The 19643-nt window shown below is 39.7% G+C and overlaps 1 protein-coding gene across 1 annotated transcript in view; it reads right to left on the reverse strand.

Moving 5' to 3' along the window:
* mettl16 (methyltransferase 16, N6-methyladenosin) overlaps positions 1 to 19643 on the reverse strand; it is a 38266-nt gene that overhangs the window by 7185 nt on the left and 11438 nt on the right. The window contains exons 3-7 of the mRNA XM_017490483.3: positions 12199 to 12386; positions 9674 to 9814; positions 9466 to 9578; positions 9157 to 9299; positions 3730 to 3799 (exon numbers count right to left, since the gene is read on the reverse strand). Coding sequence (XP_017345972.1) covers positions 3730 to 3799; positions 9157 to 9299; positions 9466 to 9578; positions 9674 to 9814; positions 12199 to 12386 — 655 coding nt within the window. The remainder of the gene's footprint in view (positions 1 to 3729; positions 3800 to 9156; positions 9300 to 9465; positions 9579 to 9673; positions 9815 to 12198; positions 12387 to 19643) is intronic.

Genomic DNA, 19643 nt, shown 5'->3' on the forward strand with positions numbered 1-19643 from the left:
GAACATTTTATTAAACATTTTATTGTAAAACAATTCATTATAATCAATGCAGAATAACAGCAAAAGTGTGTTTTTAATGCCCAAGAAACTACCAGAATTGCCTGGAAATATCTCCTTATCCTTATAAATATGCCAGGATCTGATTAATATACCTGAATATGTACATTAACCACACTCCCATGTTTTCCGACCTTCTCAAACAACTAGTCACCTAGCTAACTACTAGCAACCTCACCTGCATTTCACAAACACAAACAATTTAATTATCTGAGTCTTTGTTTGTTATACTTTCAGCAAATTATACAGACAATAGCCAAACCTGCCAAAATACACCATAATAATCAACAGTAGAATCATCAACAGAGGCTAGTTTAGTACACAGACTTTGTGGATAAGGAGACGTTCAAATCCTGTATTAATATCCATCTCAGATGAACCAATCACAAATGGACCGCAGGACGTACAAGTGTGAACGAGATCTAATGCATCTGGAGACACACTGTGATCTGCTCATCAAACCACTTCCTGAATATGTGTAGTATAACCACGAATGCGCCCTTGGCAACACTGAGGGATCATTTTTTAACTGCAGCATGGATCGAGTCATGAAATGTGATTACTAAGATCACAGAGTGGTCTCTAGAGTTGTATTCATGCTTACTTAAGCTTTTACTGTCTCCCTTGGGGCGCAATTTGTTTTGCAGTAATGGAATACACCACATACAAAGACAAACTAATGCAAATACACCAATTCTACATTAAACATATAATAAATATTAAAAGAAAGGATCACAAAAACCATCACAACAATCTAAAAAACTACCTTTTTCTATTTGAGTTAATCACATGGTACAAAAGAAGGACATGAAACTGTAAACAGCTCTCTTACTCATCTGTGTCTCAATTTAGATCAGATCATCTAAAGCCCTATTTGGACTGGATTAGTTTTACATGGGGAGGTGGGGTAATGTAATTACTACCAGAGCATCTCTCGGATCTTAATCATGTCTGATTCCCTCATGTCGGTAATTTTTTGCGGACTGTGCGTTTCTGCGTCTGGAAAGATTATGTCGTATTTTACTTTTCTATAAAATGACCAATTGAAATATCCCCATGTAATAAACCCCATGTACATCTTGTCTGAATGGACATAATGAATTGAGTTGATGGTAAAGATTATATTACAGGTTTTGCAAGCGAACCGAAACTGAAATCAAGAGCTTAACACTCTGAACAGTACAATATAGATGAGATTTAAAAGGACTAATCAGAGAAGTGAGTTCCTAGCACAAGTATAGCCTACATACATGTCATGGTCACGTGATCTATAAGCACAACTAGCACGGCCACACACTACAGCAGATGCTTATAATACGGATCAAAACAATCATCTTGAATTAAAAATGAGGTAAAGGAAGTACACATGGAATTTTTAGTGTGATGACCATGCATACATTGTGAAGACATACTCATCTCTGTGATTTATAGAGAGATTGCTTATCCTGTGCGATGTGATTCAATCCTGATTACTAGACTAGTAGGTAGTATTACTTAACAGACATAGGTCTGTATGTCACATATTGGACTACTGATCGAAAGGTCATGAAAGGTCATGAGTTCAAATCCCAGCACTGCCAATCTACCACGACTGGGCCCTTGAGCAAGGCCCTTAACCCTCAATTGCTCAGTTGTATAAATGAGATACATGTAAGTCGCTCTGCATAAGGTAAATGTAAATATGTCCAAACATATTATCTTGAATTATCTTAAGAAGGGTGTTACTATGATGGCCCTAAATGTTTCTGGGTATAGTGTCATCATATAATTCGCATATTGGATGTTATTTGAAAAAAGGTGTGGAATGGATTATGCATTTCAGGAAAAACTGGAAAGTTTATATTAAATGGACAAATGTGAATTTAGGGCTGTGTCAACCCAGCTCCAATCTATATCATCAAAATCAGCCACCCAAGAGGAGATTTGAGAATTATATATTTATATTTTATGGCATTTGGCAGATGCCCTTATTCAGAGCAACTTACATTTATTTCATTTACAACTGAGCATTAAGGGCCTTGCTCAAGGGCCCAGCAGTGGCAGTGGTGGGATTTGAACTCAGGACCTTTTGAGCAGTAGTCCAGTACCCCTTTATTTAAACCATTTTGGAATTCAAATGACCTTAAATCTATGGAAATGAAATTCTAGTCAGACAGTAAGGTGGTTTTCACTCTGGGCACATTTGCTGTGGTCCAAATCTGAGTACGATTGGTTCAGACTCACTTGATTCTATCGAACCCCGATACGTTTGCGTTCATCTTCCGTCATCACAAACGCGCACGGAGAATACAATGCAACTCACCATATTTCTGTTTTGTTTTTTATTTTGGTATTATTATGCGTAGCAGAAGTTACATGCAGCAGTGGACCTCTTCTGTGTCCCACAACGTTCCCCTGCCACTCATGGTACACGTGTGTTGTGGAAACTAATGTCGTCGTCATTGGCTAAAACATATGCGCAGGTTACTTCACTTCCTGAAGAAGTGCGGACTTGAGTACGTTCGCATTCACTGGAATTGCGGCACAGTTACATTTACGGCATTTGGCAGATGCCCTTATCCAGAGCAATTTACATTTATCTCATTCATACATCTGAGCCATTGTGGGTTAAGGGCCTTACTAAAGGGCCCAGCAGTGGCAACTTGGCAGAGCTGGGATTTGAACTTACGACCTTCCGATCTGTAGTCCAGCATATTAACCATTGAGTGCAACCAAACTCAGACCACCTCCTACAGGCCATCTCTGGATTAAACTGCCAGTGTGAAAGCCCCCTAATTCAAAACACACAAACCATATGCTAATCTCTCATATCCACTCACCTAAAGACAGCCTGCAATTTTCTATCTGCCTGCAGACGGCATGAGAGAACTGGAAGTAGCAGATGCATACTGCATTTAGGGAGCCTGTAGATCATCAATCAAATCCTTTCCACCTGAGGAGAGTCTGTGGCTGGGTGTGAAATGATGCACTTCTACACGTTCATCATGGATCATGGAGGTGTGTACAGAACTGGACAGGGACAGCCTAGCTATAATCACACACGCTATTCTAATTTCACACTGAGTTCACACCACTACGTAAAGCAGATTATGAAAACAGGACGCAGTTAGACTACTAAGTGAGCCCTAAATGGGAAGGCCATTGAAACTAAAGATAAAAGCAAGAAGAAGAAGAACATGAACTGAGCAAAAGAAAGTGAGACAGTCTCATTAGCATATTAATTAGAGCCCCATTAGTTGGCTACGGGGCAGATTGGCGGTATCAGGCTTGAGTGCTGGAACACAGCCAAGTGCACCATCGCTCTGATGAGAGGTGACAGCACTCTGACACCACCAGATGAAGAGAGGAGAAAAGACCGACACCAGCCTAATAACCTGTAAACGCAGAGAACAGCTTGCGGTCACAGCTATTAGAGAATCCTGCTTTCACACAAAGCCACGCCAGGGGCTTATTTGTTCATGGAGGAGGGGACGGCAACTAATGACTGCTAATGAACTAATGAAATCCAGCCCATCATAGCTCTGTTTCACGGGGCATTTTCGGGGCCACTTGAGGAAAGCTGACTTAGAGCAATTGACCTGCAGATTCTTCCAGCACTGCACATTTCAATCTGGAGAGGATTAATAAAAAAAAATGCCACACACACTTATATACATGGGAACACACACTCACCCCTTGTTTTCTCAGCTCCTCCTTCAAGGGTGCCAGACTACACTTTTTCCCCAGCATGCAGCTGTACCATCTGCAAAAGACAAAGACAGCAGCTGTGTTTACATGCACAGGTATTCGTTAATCCAAATCAATTCCAATTGTAGATTCCGAATGAACTGTTTACATGTACCCTAATCTCAACACTTTGCCAAAAATCATTGCATGTACGCATGTGAACAGCAAGTGAAAATGTCAATCATAGCACGGTACAATGGTGATGATGATATGGGTGAAGTAATAATGTTTTACACTAGCTTATAGTTAATGTTGTAAAACTGTAAAATGTGTTCCTATAGTCAAGGCATTTGTTAACTACTGTAATTATTTTGTTAGGACAAAATGTGCTTCATACATTTTGAATCTAAAGGCATTGTCATTTTAATGCCTTTAGATGCTGCCTTACAATCCCATGTTCCCTGGTTTTGATCCTGAGCGCAGGTTACTGTCTGTGCAGAGTTTTGCATGTGTCCATGTGGGTTTCCTCAGAGTTCTCTGGCTTCTTCCCTCCACCCAAAACCATGCCATAGGTGGACTGGCTACTCTAAATTGCCCCCAAGTGTGAATGTGTGTGTGCATGGTGCCCTGCAATGGAATGGTGTTCCATCCAGGTTGTATTCCCACCTCATGTGCCTGGGATAGGTTCTGGTTCTACCATGACCTTGACCAGTATAAATCGGTTATTGAAGATGGATGGATGAATGAACGATAATTTTAATGGCAAACGTGACAAATAAGGCTACACAACTGTAATTAAATGAAGAGCTCTTAGAAAAAAAGACAGATATGGCTAAATGTTTGTGGACACCTGACCATCACACCCATATGTGGGCTTTCCCCAAACTGTTGCCACCAAGTTGGAAGTTGGAATTGTGTAAAATGTCTTTAAATGCTGTAACATTACAATTCCTTCCGTCACTGGAACTATGGGGTCCAAACCTGTTCCAGCAGGACGATGACATGACATGATTTGCTGAAGGTTGGTACTGAAGAACGAGTGACCTACACAGAACCCTGACTTCAACCCCACTTAACTCCTTTGCGATGAACTGGAACTCTGAATCGTAACCCGACATCAGTACCTGACCTCAGTAATGCTCTTGTGGTGGAGTGGAGGTTATTATAACAGCAAATGGGGGAGCGGAGGGTGAATCTTGCCCACATCCAGTCTCCTTAAACTGCAATGAACGTTCCTTCCTCAAAGGACCTGATTTTTGCAATGTGTTTTGTATGACTCGGTTGGGCATTGTGTTTGATCCCAACCCAAACTCTAGAGCTGGGCGAGGACTGGAGAAAACAGCTTGCATCATACCCAACCAAGCCCAGGACTTTGAAGTCACACAGCAGAGGAAGAAAAATCAATGCTTATCCACCACAGTAAAAAAAAATCTGAGCCTTCATAAGCCATCAATGGACTCAAAAACGTCTACACAGTAGAAGGAAAAATCTATGTATAACTGACTAGTACATGCAGCGCTTAACAACTGAAGCCCTTGAGGATCGAATAATCCATAGGAATAATTGCCATCAAAGAGAGCATCCTTCAGTTTAAGAGGAGAGTAGCAGTGGGAAACGAGCCTGGCACAGTGTCTACTGAGGGCCAACCCCCAGCTCCTCAGGGGATACCCAAGGCAGGGAATCCTGCAGGCCTACAGAATCTATTTCATTTTTCTGATATAAAATATTAAAGAATCTTAATATCCACAGATGTTCTTCATGCTGTTGAGAACCCACCAGCACATAACAGGCTAAAGTGATTGCAGATGAATAGGAAACTGAATAGGAAAAAAAAAAAACATTTACTACATGCTCACCCTTTAACTCATTCTAAGGAGGAAGCAATTAAAATGTCAATAATGAGAGGCTCTTGGCAATTTGTGAAATTAGATCTATATTTTTGTGGGGGAGAGTGAGAGAGAGAGAGAGAGAGAGAGAGAGTGAGAGAATGAGAGAGTGAGAGAGAGACCAAGAGAGAGAGGGAAAGAGACTGAGAGACAGAGGGAGAGAGAGAGAGATTGAGAGAGAGAGAGAGAGAGAGAGAGGGAGAGACCGAGGGGGAGAGAGATAGAGAGAGAGAGCGAGAAAGGGAGAGACCAAGAGGGAGAGACTGAGAGAGAGAGAGAGAGAAAGAGAGAGAGAGAGAGAGAGAAGACTGGGTCTAATTGCAGATCTATGGATTAGACAGGAAGCGCAATCTGTGTCTGGCTGGGTGTCTGGCAGAAAGTCTACAGACACCTGCCAGCCAAAAAAACAAAAAAATAAAAACACACACGCACGCATATACAAGTGCACATGCACAGACACTACACGGACAGCCTTCTGGTCCTGAGGAGATGGACACACTCAGAACACACATCTCTTTTCCACTAACAGCGTGCTGGTTCTCTTGGAGCACAAACCACTGCTGGTCTGAAACCAAGAACCTAACATTAGGTGCTTGGAGTCTCCATCATTATGTCACCATGACAACAACTCAAGTAAATGACAGTTATTAAAATAAGATGTGAATACTTTTTTTTATTTTATTTTATTTATTTTTAAGATCATTGTCGAAACTGAATATTTTACAGAGTTCTGGGGTGGAAACAACCATTTTTCTTGCAACTGCAATGAATTAGATTCACTGCTAACGCAACAATTAATGCCATGCTTTCTTTAAGCAGCTACATTCTAGGGTATAATCATCTAGAAGCAGCAAAATATGTAATGGTAATGTAATGTAATGTAATGCTCCCATGTGAACTGTTGGCATGGGGGATAAAGCAGCTTCTCTAAACCAGAGGTAAAACTATCCATGGTTATTATTTTTATGAAACTCGCATATGACACGCATCTCATTCATGTTAAAGAAAATGGCAAAATTAGCTTGACTTGCAATTGCAGTGTAAATTGCCAAAAAAAAACTGTACACAATAAAAAACCACATCTGTCATTTTGCATGTAATCATTCTCTAGAGTCAGCAGATGTGCCATGCATCGACGCTTAAGAGGTAACTGAAAGAGCGTTTCTGTGGAAGCACCCGTTTACACCGCATCATATTAGAGAAATGTGTCACAAAGCAGAGAAATATGCAGTACAGCCCTCTCTCACATACACACGCACATTAATACACACCTGCACACGCACACACACACACACACACACGTGTGTGCACGCTCCACTCCCCTGGGGCTTCCAGGTGTGGCTTTGTTAATCAGGTCTAATGTGCACTGCCGTGCACACACATCTGCTCCCATCGGAGAAGCCGGATGCTGCATGGGTAATCGTTTGCTTTTTCTGCCAATTAATTAAACAAACTCTGGATGACAGTTCCATCTCTGCCTCCATCTGCTGTGCCCCTTCATCAGGACAGTTTCTTCCCCTCTGCACCTCCACAGGAGCTGGGAATAACCCTCCATAACATGCGCTGCGTAATGGAAAAGACTCAGAGAAGCCTAAATGCAAGCTTTTGTTTTTCTGAATTTAAGTCAGTCATTCCTATTGTTGCACCCTGTCTTCATGTGAAGCCAAACACATTTTTTTATATTACCGTCCACTGAGCATTGTTGAACAGCACAACACGTTTAGACTTGTATACTAATTATTCGACTCTGGCAAGTACATCGCAATCAAAACATGGCCAAAATCACTCACTCAGACCTCATGCTAAAGTGACACTGGGATTTGAAGATGGGCCTAATGCTTTTCCATTAAACAGTGTGGTACACATTCCACCCAAAACCTACCCATGTACCCGTGCTGAGTTTAGTTACCCATCTTGCCCAGGTACCATGTGATCTGAGCCAGGATATACGAGTGTGTCACACATTTTAAAATCAAATACATGACAGAAACGATTAGCCAATTTGATGATATATTGAGTATTCGATTAGTCAATTACTAGTCCCCACCCCACGTAAAAAATTATACAACCCCAATTCCAAAAAAGTTGGGACGCTGTGTAAAATGTAAATGAATGTAAATAAAAACAGAGTGCAATGATTTGCAAATCTCATAAACCCACGTTATTCACAATAGAACATAGAAAACATATCAAATGTTTAAACTGAGGAAAATGTACCATTTTAAGAAAAAAGAAGGTAATTTTGAATTTGATGGCCGCAACATGCCTCAAAAAAGTTGGGACGGGGCAACAAAAGGCTGGAAAAGTAAATGTTACTAAAAAGAAACAGCTGAAGGTTAATAGGCAACAGGTCAGTAACATGATTGGGTAAAAAAAAGAGTATCTTAGAGAGGCGGAGTCATTCATAAGTAAAGTGAGGCAGAGGTTCACAAATCTGCGAAAAACTGCTTCTACAAATTGTGGAACAATTTCAGAATAATGTTCCTCAATGTAAAATTGCGAAGACTATGAATATCTCATCATCTACAGTACATAATATCATCAAAAGTCTCAGAGAATCTGGAGAAATCTCTGTGCACAAGGGACAAGGGTGTAAATCAGTATTGCATGCCCGTGATCTTCGGGCCCTCAGACGGCACTGCATTAAAAACAGGCATGATTCTGTAATGGAAATCACTGCATGGGCTCAGAAACACCTCCAGAACTCAGTGTCTGTGAACACAGTTCGCCATACCATCCACAAATGCTGGTTAAAGGTCTATCATGCAAAGAGGAAGCCATATGTGAACATGATCCAGAAACGCTGCTGTCTTCTCTGGGCCAAATCTCATTTAAAATGGACTGTGGCAAAGTGGAAAACTGTTCTGTGGTCAGAGGAATCGAAATTTAAAATACTTTAGCCATGGACGCCGCGTCCTCTAAACTAAAGAGGACTAAAGAGGAGAGGGACCATCCGGCTTTTTATCAGCACTCAGATCAAAAGCCTGCATCTCTGATGGTATGGGGGTGCATTAGTGCCTATGGAATGGGCAGCTTGCACATCTGGAAAGGCATAATCAATGCTAAAAGGTGTATACAGGTTTTAGAGCAACATATGCTTCCATCCAGATTCCATTCCATCTTTATTTCTGAGAGACTCTCTAAGATACTCTTTTTATACCCAATCATGTTACTGACCTGTTGCCTATTAACCTTCAGCTGTTTATTTTTAGTAACACTTAATTTTCCTGCATTTTGTTGCCACCGTCCCAACTTTTCTGAGATGTGTTGTGGCCATCAAATTCAAATGTACCTTAAAATGGGAGATTTACACAGTTTAAACATTTGATATGTTTTCTATGTTCTATTGTGAATAACATGTATTTATGAGATTTGCAAAACGTTGCATTCTATTTTTATTTACATTTAACACAATGTACCAACTTTTTTGGAAATAAAAAACCGACAAAACGCTTGACCATGGTATGGATAGTTACACATTATGTGCAGTAACTGTACTGTATGCCTGCCACTATATAGTATGTGTTTGCGTGTGCATGTACCAAACCTGAGTCTCCTCTTAAGCCGCACACTGTCATGGATAATCCTTTTCACAAACTCCAGCTCACCCCCCTCAGCCATGATTTCGGTCACTCCCCCCGTGTTGATGGAGCTGGGCGGGGCTCTGATGGATTTCCTCGAGTTGACTCCCTGATGGAGTAAATGAAACACAAGCCACACAACAATAGACCGTCCATTATTAGCAGCTGAAACAGAACAAGGATTATACAGACGCTTGTATTACATTGATAGAACTGGGGAAATTCAACATGTACAGCTTTTTCATGTCTGAGACGGAGAAAACCCACTGTGCTACCTTTGCCTCTAACTGGTTAGCGAAGAAAGGAGGATTGCACATGCAGAAATCATACACTATCGACTCCTCCTTTAGTGCATCCATTAGCAAGGTCTTTTGGGGCACCTTCACCACTGCAACACACACACACAGAGGATTGCTTAAATCCCAAACAAACTCAGATCAGAGTCAGCATAAAACCTTCATCGGTGAATGAACAGACTCATACCTTTTATCAGGTCTGCCATATTGTTTTGTTCAACATTTTTCTTAGCGTAATTATAGCAGATGTCATCCACCTCTGTTGCGAGAAAGTACCAGCCATTCATTGAGGCTCCCAACAGGGGATAGATACAGGAGGCCCCTGTACCTGCATGCACACACACACAGATAGAGAAAAAGAGAGCGAGAGAGAGAGAGAGAGAGAGAGAGAGAGAGAGAGAGAGAGAAAGAGGACAAAGAACTTACATGCTGTTCCACCCCAAGTCTGCCATCTCCATAATATTTCATTACACACACGATTGCAATTGAAGAAGAGCACAATGTACTGGAACCCCATTATTGATGAATTAGCAAACAGCTCAATTTCCTTGATACACACTGTTTTCAGCACACTCCTGCGTTATTATAGCAAACAGGAGCAAAGAAAAATAGTTAATAACGTTATACATAAAACCAACTGTACCACTGCAAATTAAATTGTGTAAAAAAAAAAAATTTATTGTAGCTTCCATATCGAAATGTTAGGTCTAAAAGGAGCTATAATATGTGTATGTGTGAGGAGACATGTGCAAGTCAGTTAGCACAATTAAGTCTGTTAACACGATGACCTGAACTGACAGATGCCCCACCAAAATGACAGATCAGGTCTCTAATGCAATAACGTGCAGCAGGCCAGCTCTACTCATCCATTATTTACCCACCCATGTCTGCTACTCTCAGGATGCCTAACAGACAAAAAAAAAAGGGTTCTGAAGCCAGCTTTAAAGAGATACGCCAGGCCAATTCATCATGTGTGTGCGACAGTAAATCCACACGAATAACTCAGTAACATCACCTCAATTTAATAACAGACTCACTGAGAAACTGGGGTAGGAAGAATAAACAGATGGACAGCTGTGTAAGGATTTCATCTGTTCCCCTCAGAAACAAAGAGCACACAAAAGCAGAGCAGAGACAAGGATATCCTAGTGGCTATCCGAAGATCCAGCGAGAGCGGGAGGGGAAAGATTTGGAGGAGTTTTATCTTGTCTAGAATTCACCACCAGACATCTGCCTATTAGTAAACCTACTGGCACCGCTGCCGGAGTCTGAGAACCAGGGCTTTGCACCCAGCATGTGACAAACCGCTCACTGCCTCTCTCCATCTGTTTGCTGTATGAAAAGTCAGAATTATGCTGCTTAGATTAGCTCTCGCAGGGCTAAAAAAATAAAATAAAATAAATAAAAATGCTTGTGTGTCTTGCATGGTAATGACTTTAGAACAAAGCGCTCGACAAATGCTCAGGTATTTTAGGGCAGAGTGTATTTTCACAATAATCTGCAAGCATGAGCGCTAACACATGATAGCACCACTACTGGCTTACATGATATAATAGCTTAATGCTAGCTAGCTAGCTCGCTTGAGAAATTACATTACATAATGCTAGCTAGCATTCTTGCGATCTTGCATACTAATTTACATAATTTAATCGTTAATATTAGCAAACCTAATATTACTTAGCTGTCTAGCAACCTTGGCTACTGGTTTAAACAATATGTGCCTAAATGTTTTCCTCATTTTACTAGCACACCTATTTAACAGTAATCCTATTGTTATCCAACTTGTTAGCAATCGTAGCTACTGCATTCTACCTTATAATAATTAGCCAAATGGCAGATTGATTTCTGTCAATCTTAGCTACTGCATTAAACTTTACAACAATTAGCTTAATGATTGCTAGCTTTCAAGTGACTTGGACTACTGCTTTAAACATGATCATAATTAGCCTACTGTTAGCCAGTTTGCTAGCCCTTTATACAATACAATACTTAAGCTAGTTAGTTTAATGTTTGACACAGCTACTCATGTTTGGCATAACTACTTAACGTTTAAACGTTGGAATAATTAGCCCAATGTTAACTAGCCTGCTAGCTTCTTTGCCTACTGGTTCAAACAATATATTAGTTATATTATTTATAATAGGTTAATGTTAGCAATCTTCCTGGACAGCAGCTGATTTATACAACATAACAATTAGACTAAAGTTAGATTATTTTCAGTGGTTTAAGGGTTTTGAGTGTGAAACAAGATGGATTGTGTATCCAGTGCTATTTTCAACTTGATGCAAATAAACACTCCCTTATTGTAAACATTGCCTACATATTAAGAATAGAAATAAAATATATATATATTGAAATGCACATTATATTATATATTATTTAAAAGCAAAGTGTATATATGCAATAAGCAAACTTGTTCTTATCATGGAGAACATGCTTCTATTCTGCCAATCTATTAAGCTATTTAACTTACAATTACAAGACAAAAAGACGATGATGTGGGTACAGCGTACAGCTTGTGATAATTCATTACTACCAGAACTGGCTGCAAAATTCCACTGTTTGATTTTTCGTGGGAAAGTGTCGTCAGTGTCACATCGCCTGTATAATGAATAGAGAACTTCCAACTGAGGCTTCCTGTGGTTAAAGCCTTGTGTGCTGCTGGGAGCTGAGAACCGGGGATGTGGTACTGCATTAAAGAACTGCACGTACCAATATCGATGCCCCTGCTTGGACTACCCTGTGCTCCGGTCAGATCCTCCACCCAGTGGATGTAGTTGAGGCGCAGTGGGACTGTAGGGATGAGCCGCTCCAAAGGAATCTCAATATTCAAGCCAAAGTCTTCCTTCAGCAGTGTGCATGTGAGAGCACGCACTGCCTCAGGGTCCTTAAAATTCAGCCTGCAGGACAGTGACAGGTGTGAGAAGGAAGTGGAGAGGGAAAAAAAAAAGGTGACAGAGATACAGAGAGAGAGAAAAAGAAGCACATAAGTCTTATTGCACTGTGTGGATTAGGAGTGGGAGCCTCTAGGGATTTTAGACAAAGGTGAGGTGCCACAATACACATCATGATGCAGCTCGAGTTTTAATTTTATTTCCCCCCAGTATGACTAATTGCTGCTTTAAATTTTTTTTTTTTTAATCCATCGCAAAAAACACTAGGCTTTATGTACTATGGCTTCCAGAATGAATTTCATTATAGAAATGTTCTTATATATATATATATATATATATATATATATAATATATATATATATATATATATATATATATATAAGATAAAGATATTTAAAATCTTTTATTTGCTTAAAGTTGTTTTTTTTGTTGTTGTTTTTTGTACTTTTTAGCCTAAAGACCCTTGAGTCACTTGGCATACAAAAAGGCTCTGAATAAATGCACATCATTTATGGGCATACTTTACAATTTTGCACAGTATCACATAATATGTTTAAAAAATGCGCAAGATGTGTCAAAAATTTTAGGCCTGTATCAATTTCTTAACCATCCGGCTCCTACAAAGCTGCATCAGACACTTTTTATTATGGAACTCGCTTTTGCTGCAAATATTGCTACTACACTTATGTGCTGCGTATTTATTGTCCTGTGTATTTATTGTAATGTCTATCTATTGTTCTGTTCTATGCATGTATTGTCCTACACACGTCTCACACGGTTGTGTATTTGCATTTTATGTAGCTTTGCGTACTGTTCTGTGCCGCACTGGAGAAATGACGTTTCGTTCCAATGTATACGACTTCAGCGTATAGAGGAATGACAATAAAAACTTGAGTTGACTATTGAATTCGCGCTTAACATGAGTTTAGATGGTTAAATTTCATTTTAATAAAACATTCATTCATTTTTTTATTTCAAATATTCACGTAGAAAACTATTTAATAGTCTGTGATATTTTGCGGTTTGATGCAGGAGAGATTTTTGAAGCGTCTAGGAATCGATTCTTTTCTCTCATCCCTAAAGTGCATTAGTAAAACATGCAATAATGCAGCTTTCAGCTCGTTAGTGCTGATCACGCTGACGGAGATGCGACAGAGCCACATCTCTCCATTTGTACTGCCTCCCTGATGGCGTGTGCATTATCAACACCAGAAACTCCCCAGTTTACCCGCACCGACCCACTCCTAATGCATTCTGCAGCAAGGAGAGCACGTGTGGAGCAGAAAGAGAAAGATAGGCGTAATTAAGGCGCCTCCATTCACACCTCCCAATATGTAATTAGACGCTTCCTTGTGAGGAGGGGAGTCTGGCACCTCTTGAAAGAAGGGGTTTTGCATGTGTGTGTTTTGTGTGCATCTCAGCATGAGCGCTTAGAATCGAGTCTTGGCATGTAAAACGCTGCTGTGTTGTTGAGTCGTAAGCCTGCAATACACTCTGAAAAACACCTGCAGTGAGTTGCTAACCACCACAGTTATTGACTCAGTGAAGCTAGCGCTGCACAATAAGGACTAAATAATACACTAATAAACGCACTGGTGAACCCTCAATGTGACAGAGCATCATATGATTGCTGAGATTGATCAAAACAGCCAGAGAAACACACAGTGATTTGGTACAAGCATTTGCACATTACAATTTTCAGTGCAAAGGCTAATATCACAAAAATGATTTCGAAACTATATACTCTGTAGCACCAAATGAAGGTGTGCAATAATCTTGGCTTGAGCAGAAGATGGAGGTCCATTTTACAGATGGGGAAAACATCCATGGTAAGACAAAAAACATAGGAAGGTGCTATTAGTGTGAAGCAACTAAAAGCCTGTTTTCACAAAAGCACAGCCATTCATAATAACGTATTATCTTGACTACATGATTTCATTTTATGGTGGCACAGGAGGGAGTGTTGCTGTGTCACAGCTCAATGGTTCCCAGTTTGATCTTGAGCGAAGGTTTCTGTATGTATGGGTTCCTCCCAAAAAATGCTGGTAGGTAGGTCATCAATAGTAAACTGTCCTTGGATGTGAATGAGTGTGCGAATGCTTGTGGATAGGCTAGCATCCTGTCCAGTGTGTATTCCCACATCACACCCAAAGTTCCAATGTGAGAGAGAGAGAGAGACCGAGGGGCCAGCTAGTTTTCCAAGCGTTCCAGTCAAAGAAACAATTAAAACATTTCAAAGTATATACACAGAAAAGGCTGAACAAGGACTTATGTACTATTCGGAACTGATAAGTAACGTTACTGGAGAACGTCTGTAATATTTATGATCGATTTGCACAGGATAAGTGATCGGTGTATACAGTAAATACCAGTGATGTGAGTGTCTTTAAAGTGTACACATGCTTGTCACACTAAATACTCAATAAGTACCACATACACCTCATATTAATGCAAACCTGGTTTGTGGTCATGCTATTTATTAGTAGGTCAAATGCTCATAACCTGTATGTAGGCTTTACCGGTGCTAGAAACTCAAAAACATACCTAAAGCCTCCGGAAATGTCACTTCTCTGACATGTCCTTTCACATACACTGTCTGTATTTCATTGTTCTGCACTGTATAGTTGGTTTCGGGGGACGATTATAGAAAAGTGTGCTTCTTAGAGTGTATTTATGCTGAAGAGAAACCGCAAAACCTCTTTCCCCTCAGGACATGTACATTCAAAAGGCTTTAAACGACAAAGCTCACAGACACGGATAGACAAATATGAACATGCCTGAGAATAACGGACTAAAAATGTCAAAAAATGAACTTTAGTCCCTCTTAACTCAAGATTTTTTTTACAGCTTGAAAAATAATGGTGAAATGACAATATCACATCCATATTTCAATAAATATTTGGTATTTGAATTGGTATTTGTAGCTATTCATGATTCCCCCCTCCTTGATAAAGTCCTCAGTTCTGGCTGAAGAAAATGGTGCTGCTACCACCATGCTGCACTGTGGGTATGGCATTCTTTTAGTGATGTGCTTTTTTTTTTGCACTAAACATGCCTTTTGGAATTATGTAATTATTATACCTTTTGGAATAGGTCTCATCAGACCATAACACATTTTGCCACATGGTTTGGTGTGATTTAGTTTAGTTTTTGTGAGAAAGGGTTTCTGTCTAAGCCACCTTACCCCATAGCCCAGAAGAATACAAGAGACTGTTACAGCTGGTCTTTATTTGGGGTTAATTGGAATAATGTCATTGACATCTGTATGATAATGACTTTTGAACATGAGATTCAATGTGATTGCTTCATTCTGAACACAGCCACATGCCCAATTATAAAATAAATAACTTTTACTTTTCAGTAAAATGTTTGATTGTTTTTCACTTAATTGTTCTAGGTTGTAATTTCATATTGAGAGTGGGAAAATTTCTGACATGATGTATCTTGGTTTCATTATTTTTTACATAACAAAAACCAGAATTCATTGCTGTCAGTGGGTTGCAGTGTTATAATGCAGTGCGGATAGCACAGTCTGACTCTCCAAGGGCCAAAGAAATATTAAGAAAACAGAGACAAGCAGGACATTCTAAAAACACAAAACCTCCCCTACAACTTCCACCCAAAAAAACACGGAGTGTTTTTGCACATGCATGAGTAAGGATTTCTCTTTCAATAGGAGACATTTTTAAAGCATTTACATTTTAACACATTGTTTAGCTGATTTCAGTGAATAAATAGCAATTAGTTCAAAAATGACAACCACATTAACTCTAATGAACCCAGCATTTTAACCAAGTCTATTAATCCATTAACGTGACCTTCAGGTTGACAGTTATATTAAATATGAGTCTGGCTGTAACAGATTGTTTAATTGGGTCACCTACATTGATGAGAAAATTGGAAGGGGGGGCTCAATATATAACGAAACAGTCAAGTGCGGTTGAGACAGAAAGTGCTTCAAAAAACATGAGAAAATGGAAGACTAAAGAAGATAAAGGACTGCCTTCTGAATCTTTTAATAAGATATTATTAACACTTAATATTTTTGTACTACTACAGGATTTGTTAATTTGGTCTATGGCCCTGTTTTTCGTATGGGAATCACTGACTAAACCCTTTCATGCTGTCAGCTTGCTTTTGCGATTCCTTGAATTAAAAATGTATCCGTGCTTGGTTTGATGTGTGCTATTCGCTAAAGAAAACAAAGACAAATAAACTGCTACAGTTGAGTTTAGGTAACTGGAGTTCATTTAATCAAGAATGCAAGCCATCCAGCTTTTACCTTTAGCTACTAAACAACAAATCACAACTTTTCCCAGAGGCAGTCAGCAAACTTGCAAGATTATCACATTTAATCGTCCCTAAATACTTTTTTTTTTTTAAAACTGTTATAGGCCTATACTCTTGCATACACTCATATACATTTCAAGAAAAGATGCTGTAAACTAGTTTTCAGTACAGTGACCATATCCTGTACTAAAAAGCTGAAGGAGTCACAGATTTCATTTTCCCTTCAGAAACTGCTGTTCGTATGTGTGCACATGCACAGAAATGCTAAGAGGCAGTGGCTGCGTCCGAATGTCTGCGTCGGAGACTGTGCCAGCACCTACTGCATTCGATTCAGTACCTACTGCTCGGCCGTTGATACAGCACGTACTGATCAGTATAAGTGGTAAGCATGAATACAATCCAGACGTACTACGCGGCGTGGATTCTGACAGCTCTTCTGTGCCGGTCCTGTTGCCTTATGGGAAGCGCAGTATCCACAGTGTCCAGTGGTTCCATACTGCAGAATCTCAGCACAAGCAGTAGGTCATCCGGGAATTTCTTTTTTCGAATGCTGAGAATTTCAACATACTACATCTTTGGCATACTGTTTCTCACCTACTGTATAGTAGGGTAACAGGGTTAATTGGATGCAGCCAATGTTTTCATCCAAGTTGCGAATTTAATTTACGCGGAAATTTGGAATATGGAATAAATGATTTGGGAAATAAAGCACCGTTTCCATCCCATGTGCTCAAGAGAATCTAAATCGTCACTTTCGAGCCAATTCTCCAATTATATGGATCATTTCCGCTAAGCATTTATATATAAATGCAATCTGAAGGTTTAAAAAAAATTAACATTTAATCTTTAACAAAGCTATCAAACTGGATAGCAGGCACAGCATCAGCAGTACTACCTTGTTTGTTGCGAGTCGAATGGGTCACATCACGACTGAGTCACATGACTAAAAATATGTCATTGTTTTTGAATATCTCTGTTTTCTCAGTCCACACTACAACATGAAAATGGCATTTTCGAATTCATCAAATTTCTAAAATCTCAGTTTCCTACGGACAGAAACGCCGTCTCTGTGTGGACGGAAAACCAAAACACAGAGTAAAGATGCGTTTTCGAATTTATCCAGATCAATGTGGACGTAGCCTCATGTGCACGCATATGTTTTTTTATGTGCGTTTTGGAGAGTTTATTTGCATCTGGTGTTTCCATCCAGCGTTTTATTATGCAGTATCCCAAAACCCGCATAAAAATATGTGGATGGAAACATAGCTAATAACACTGCAAGATGAAGCTTGAAGATTCTGAAGTTTGTGGCCAGAAAAGTGAACAATAAGTGTTGGATGCTTTGTAGGCCATGAACTAGCTGAGGAGAGTCCCTTAGATATATTGTTTAAATTAAAATATACTTCCAAGTGGGAATGTGACACTGAGACACTGCTATTTAACTTGTTTCATACGTGTTTATCCATAACAGGGACTGAACCACACCAGCTTAAACACAACTTACCTTGTAAACTGCGTGCATGTTTCTTTAAACAGACCACAAAAATAAACTCATTTTATTAATATGAGAACTTTAAACAGCAAGTTAAGAGTATGATTATAGTAAAGCGCACACAAGCATTACAATTTTGTGGCATCGATTTAGCGTCTTGTTATTAAACTAATTCATGCACATTTTCTTACACTGTCTTTACAAAACAGCTAAGAGCCTGTGCAGGGCTTAATACTGTTCACACTATCCAGCAATTGACCGGCTGATAATGCCTTCATTTCAGTACAAATTATCTCAGACTATACTAATCCTACTAATACTAATCCAGTTCACATGTATGGCCACAGTACCAAATTATTACGATTATTAAATCTGATAGATTTTAATTTGTTAAGATTTGGATTTTTTTGTTAATCAAAATGATTAATGTCTAAGTTGCAGATTTATTTTTTTTATTAAAAAGGTACATTTTTTGGCAGTTTTTCATTAACCATATTTCTATTTTAAAAAATTATCGCACTCACTGTGGACAACCATGACACAATCAATACTCTAACTACAGCTCCTACTGTATCTGTTAGGCTGAGCTCTATTTTTAGCTGCTAATGAAGGGAGAGAGACAGAAAGCTTCAGGCCTGAGCATCAGTGTGTGAGATCAGCAAGTGAGATGTGTGATGCTGACAGGAGCGGTGATGATATGTGTATGTGCTGCTGACACTGTATATCGGGGTCCTTGCTGCTGTGAGACCACACAAGACAGAAAGCTCAATGACAGGAATATTGCCAAATACGCTGATGTAACAGGAGTTTAATGGTTTACACCAATATAGAGCACTATCTTGCAATGCTCAGCTCACTAACACACACACACACACACACACACACACACACACAACAGGGCTGTAAGAAAGAAAGCAGGAGGAAAGAGACAATAATTTCACAAAGACATGAGCAGAGAGGTCAAGGAGCAGCGTTACGGTCTCCAGGGCAGACATAAGAAGGTGAGAGAGAGAGAGAGAGAGAGAGAGAGAGAGAGAGAGAGAGAGAGAGAGAGATGGAGGTGGGTCTGATGGGGAGGGGGTGTGAATGAGGAAAAGGGAAACACACATGCCTATGTGCGCACACACACACACACACACAACATTAATAGGTATTCCAGTCAGACGAAGACCTGTGGTGTTGACTGAAAACAGCTCTATACTTCAGCATCACCTGGCACAAAGTCACCTTTAGAACCTATTCAAAACCATATCATGCACTGTTCATGAATATTGCAGGCCATTCGTAACTGTCCAAACAAAACTTGAACACGCCAGTAGCATCCCCTCTGTTTCTAGGAAACCATTTTTCATGATACATAGAAGGAGCTGTTGATCAGAGGGTTATTTATATAAAAAAAAAAAAATAACAATACATTTTTTATAAAGTCTATGCAAATATTAACAATCCCCTAACTGACTGACTCTCTCTCGAACACACAC

Source organism: Ictalurus punctatus, chromosome 17 (genome assembly GCF_001660625.3).
Source record: "Ictalurus punctatus breed USDA103 chromosome 17, Coco_2.0, whole genome shotgun sequence".
Lineage (NCBI taxonomy): Eukaryota > Metazoa > Chordata > Actinopteri > Siluriformes > Ictaluridae > Ictalurus > Ictalurus punctatus.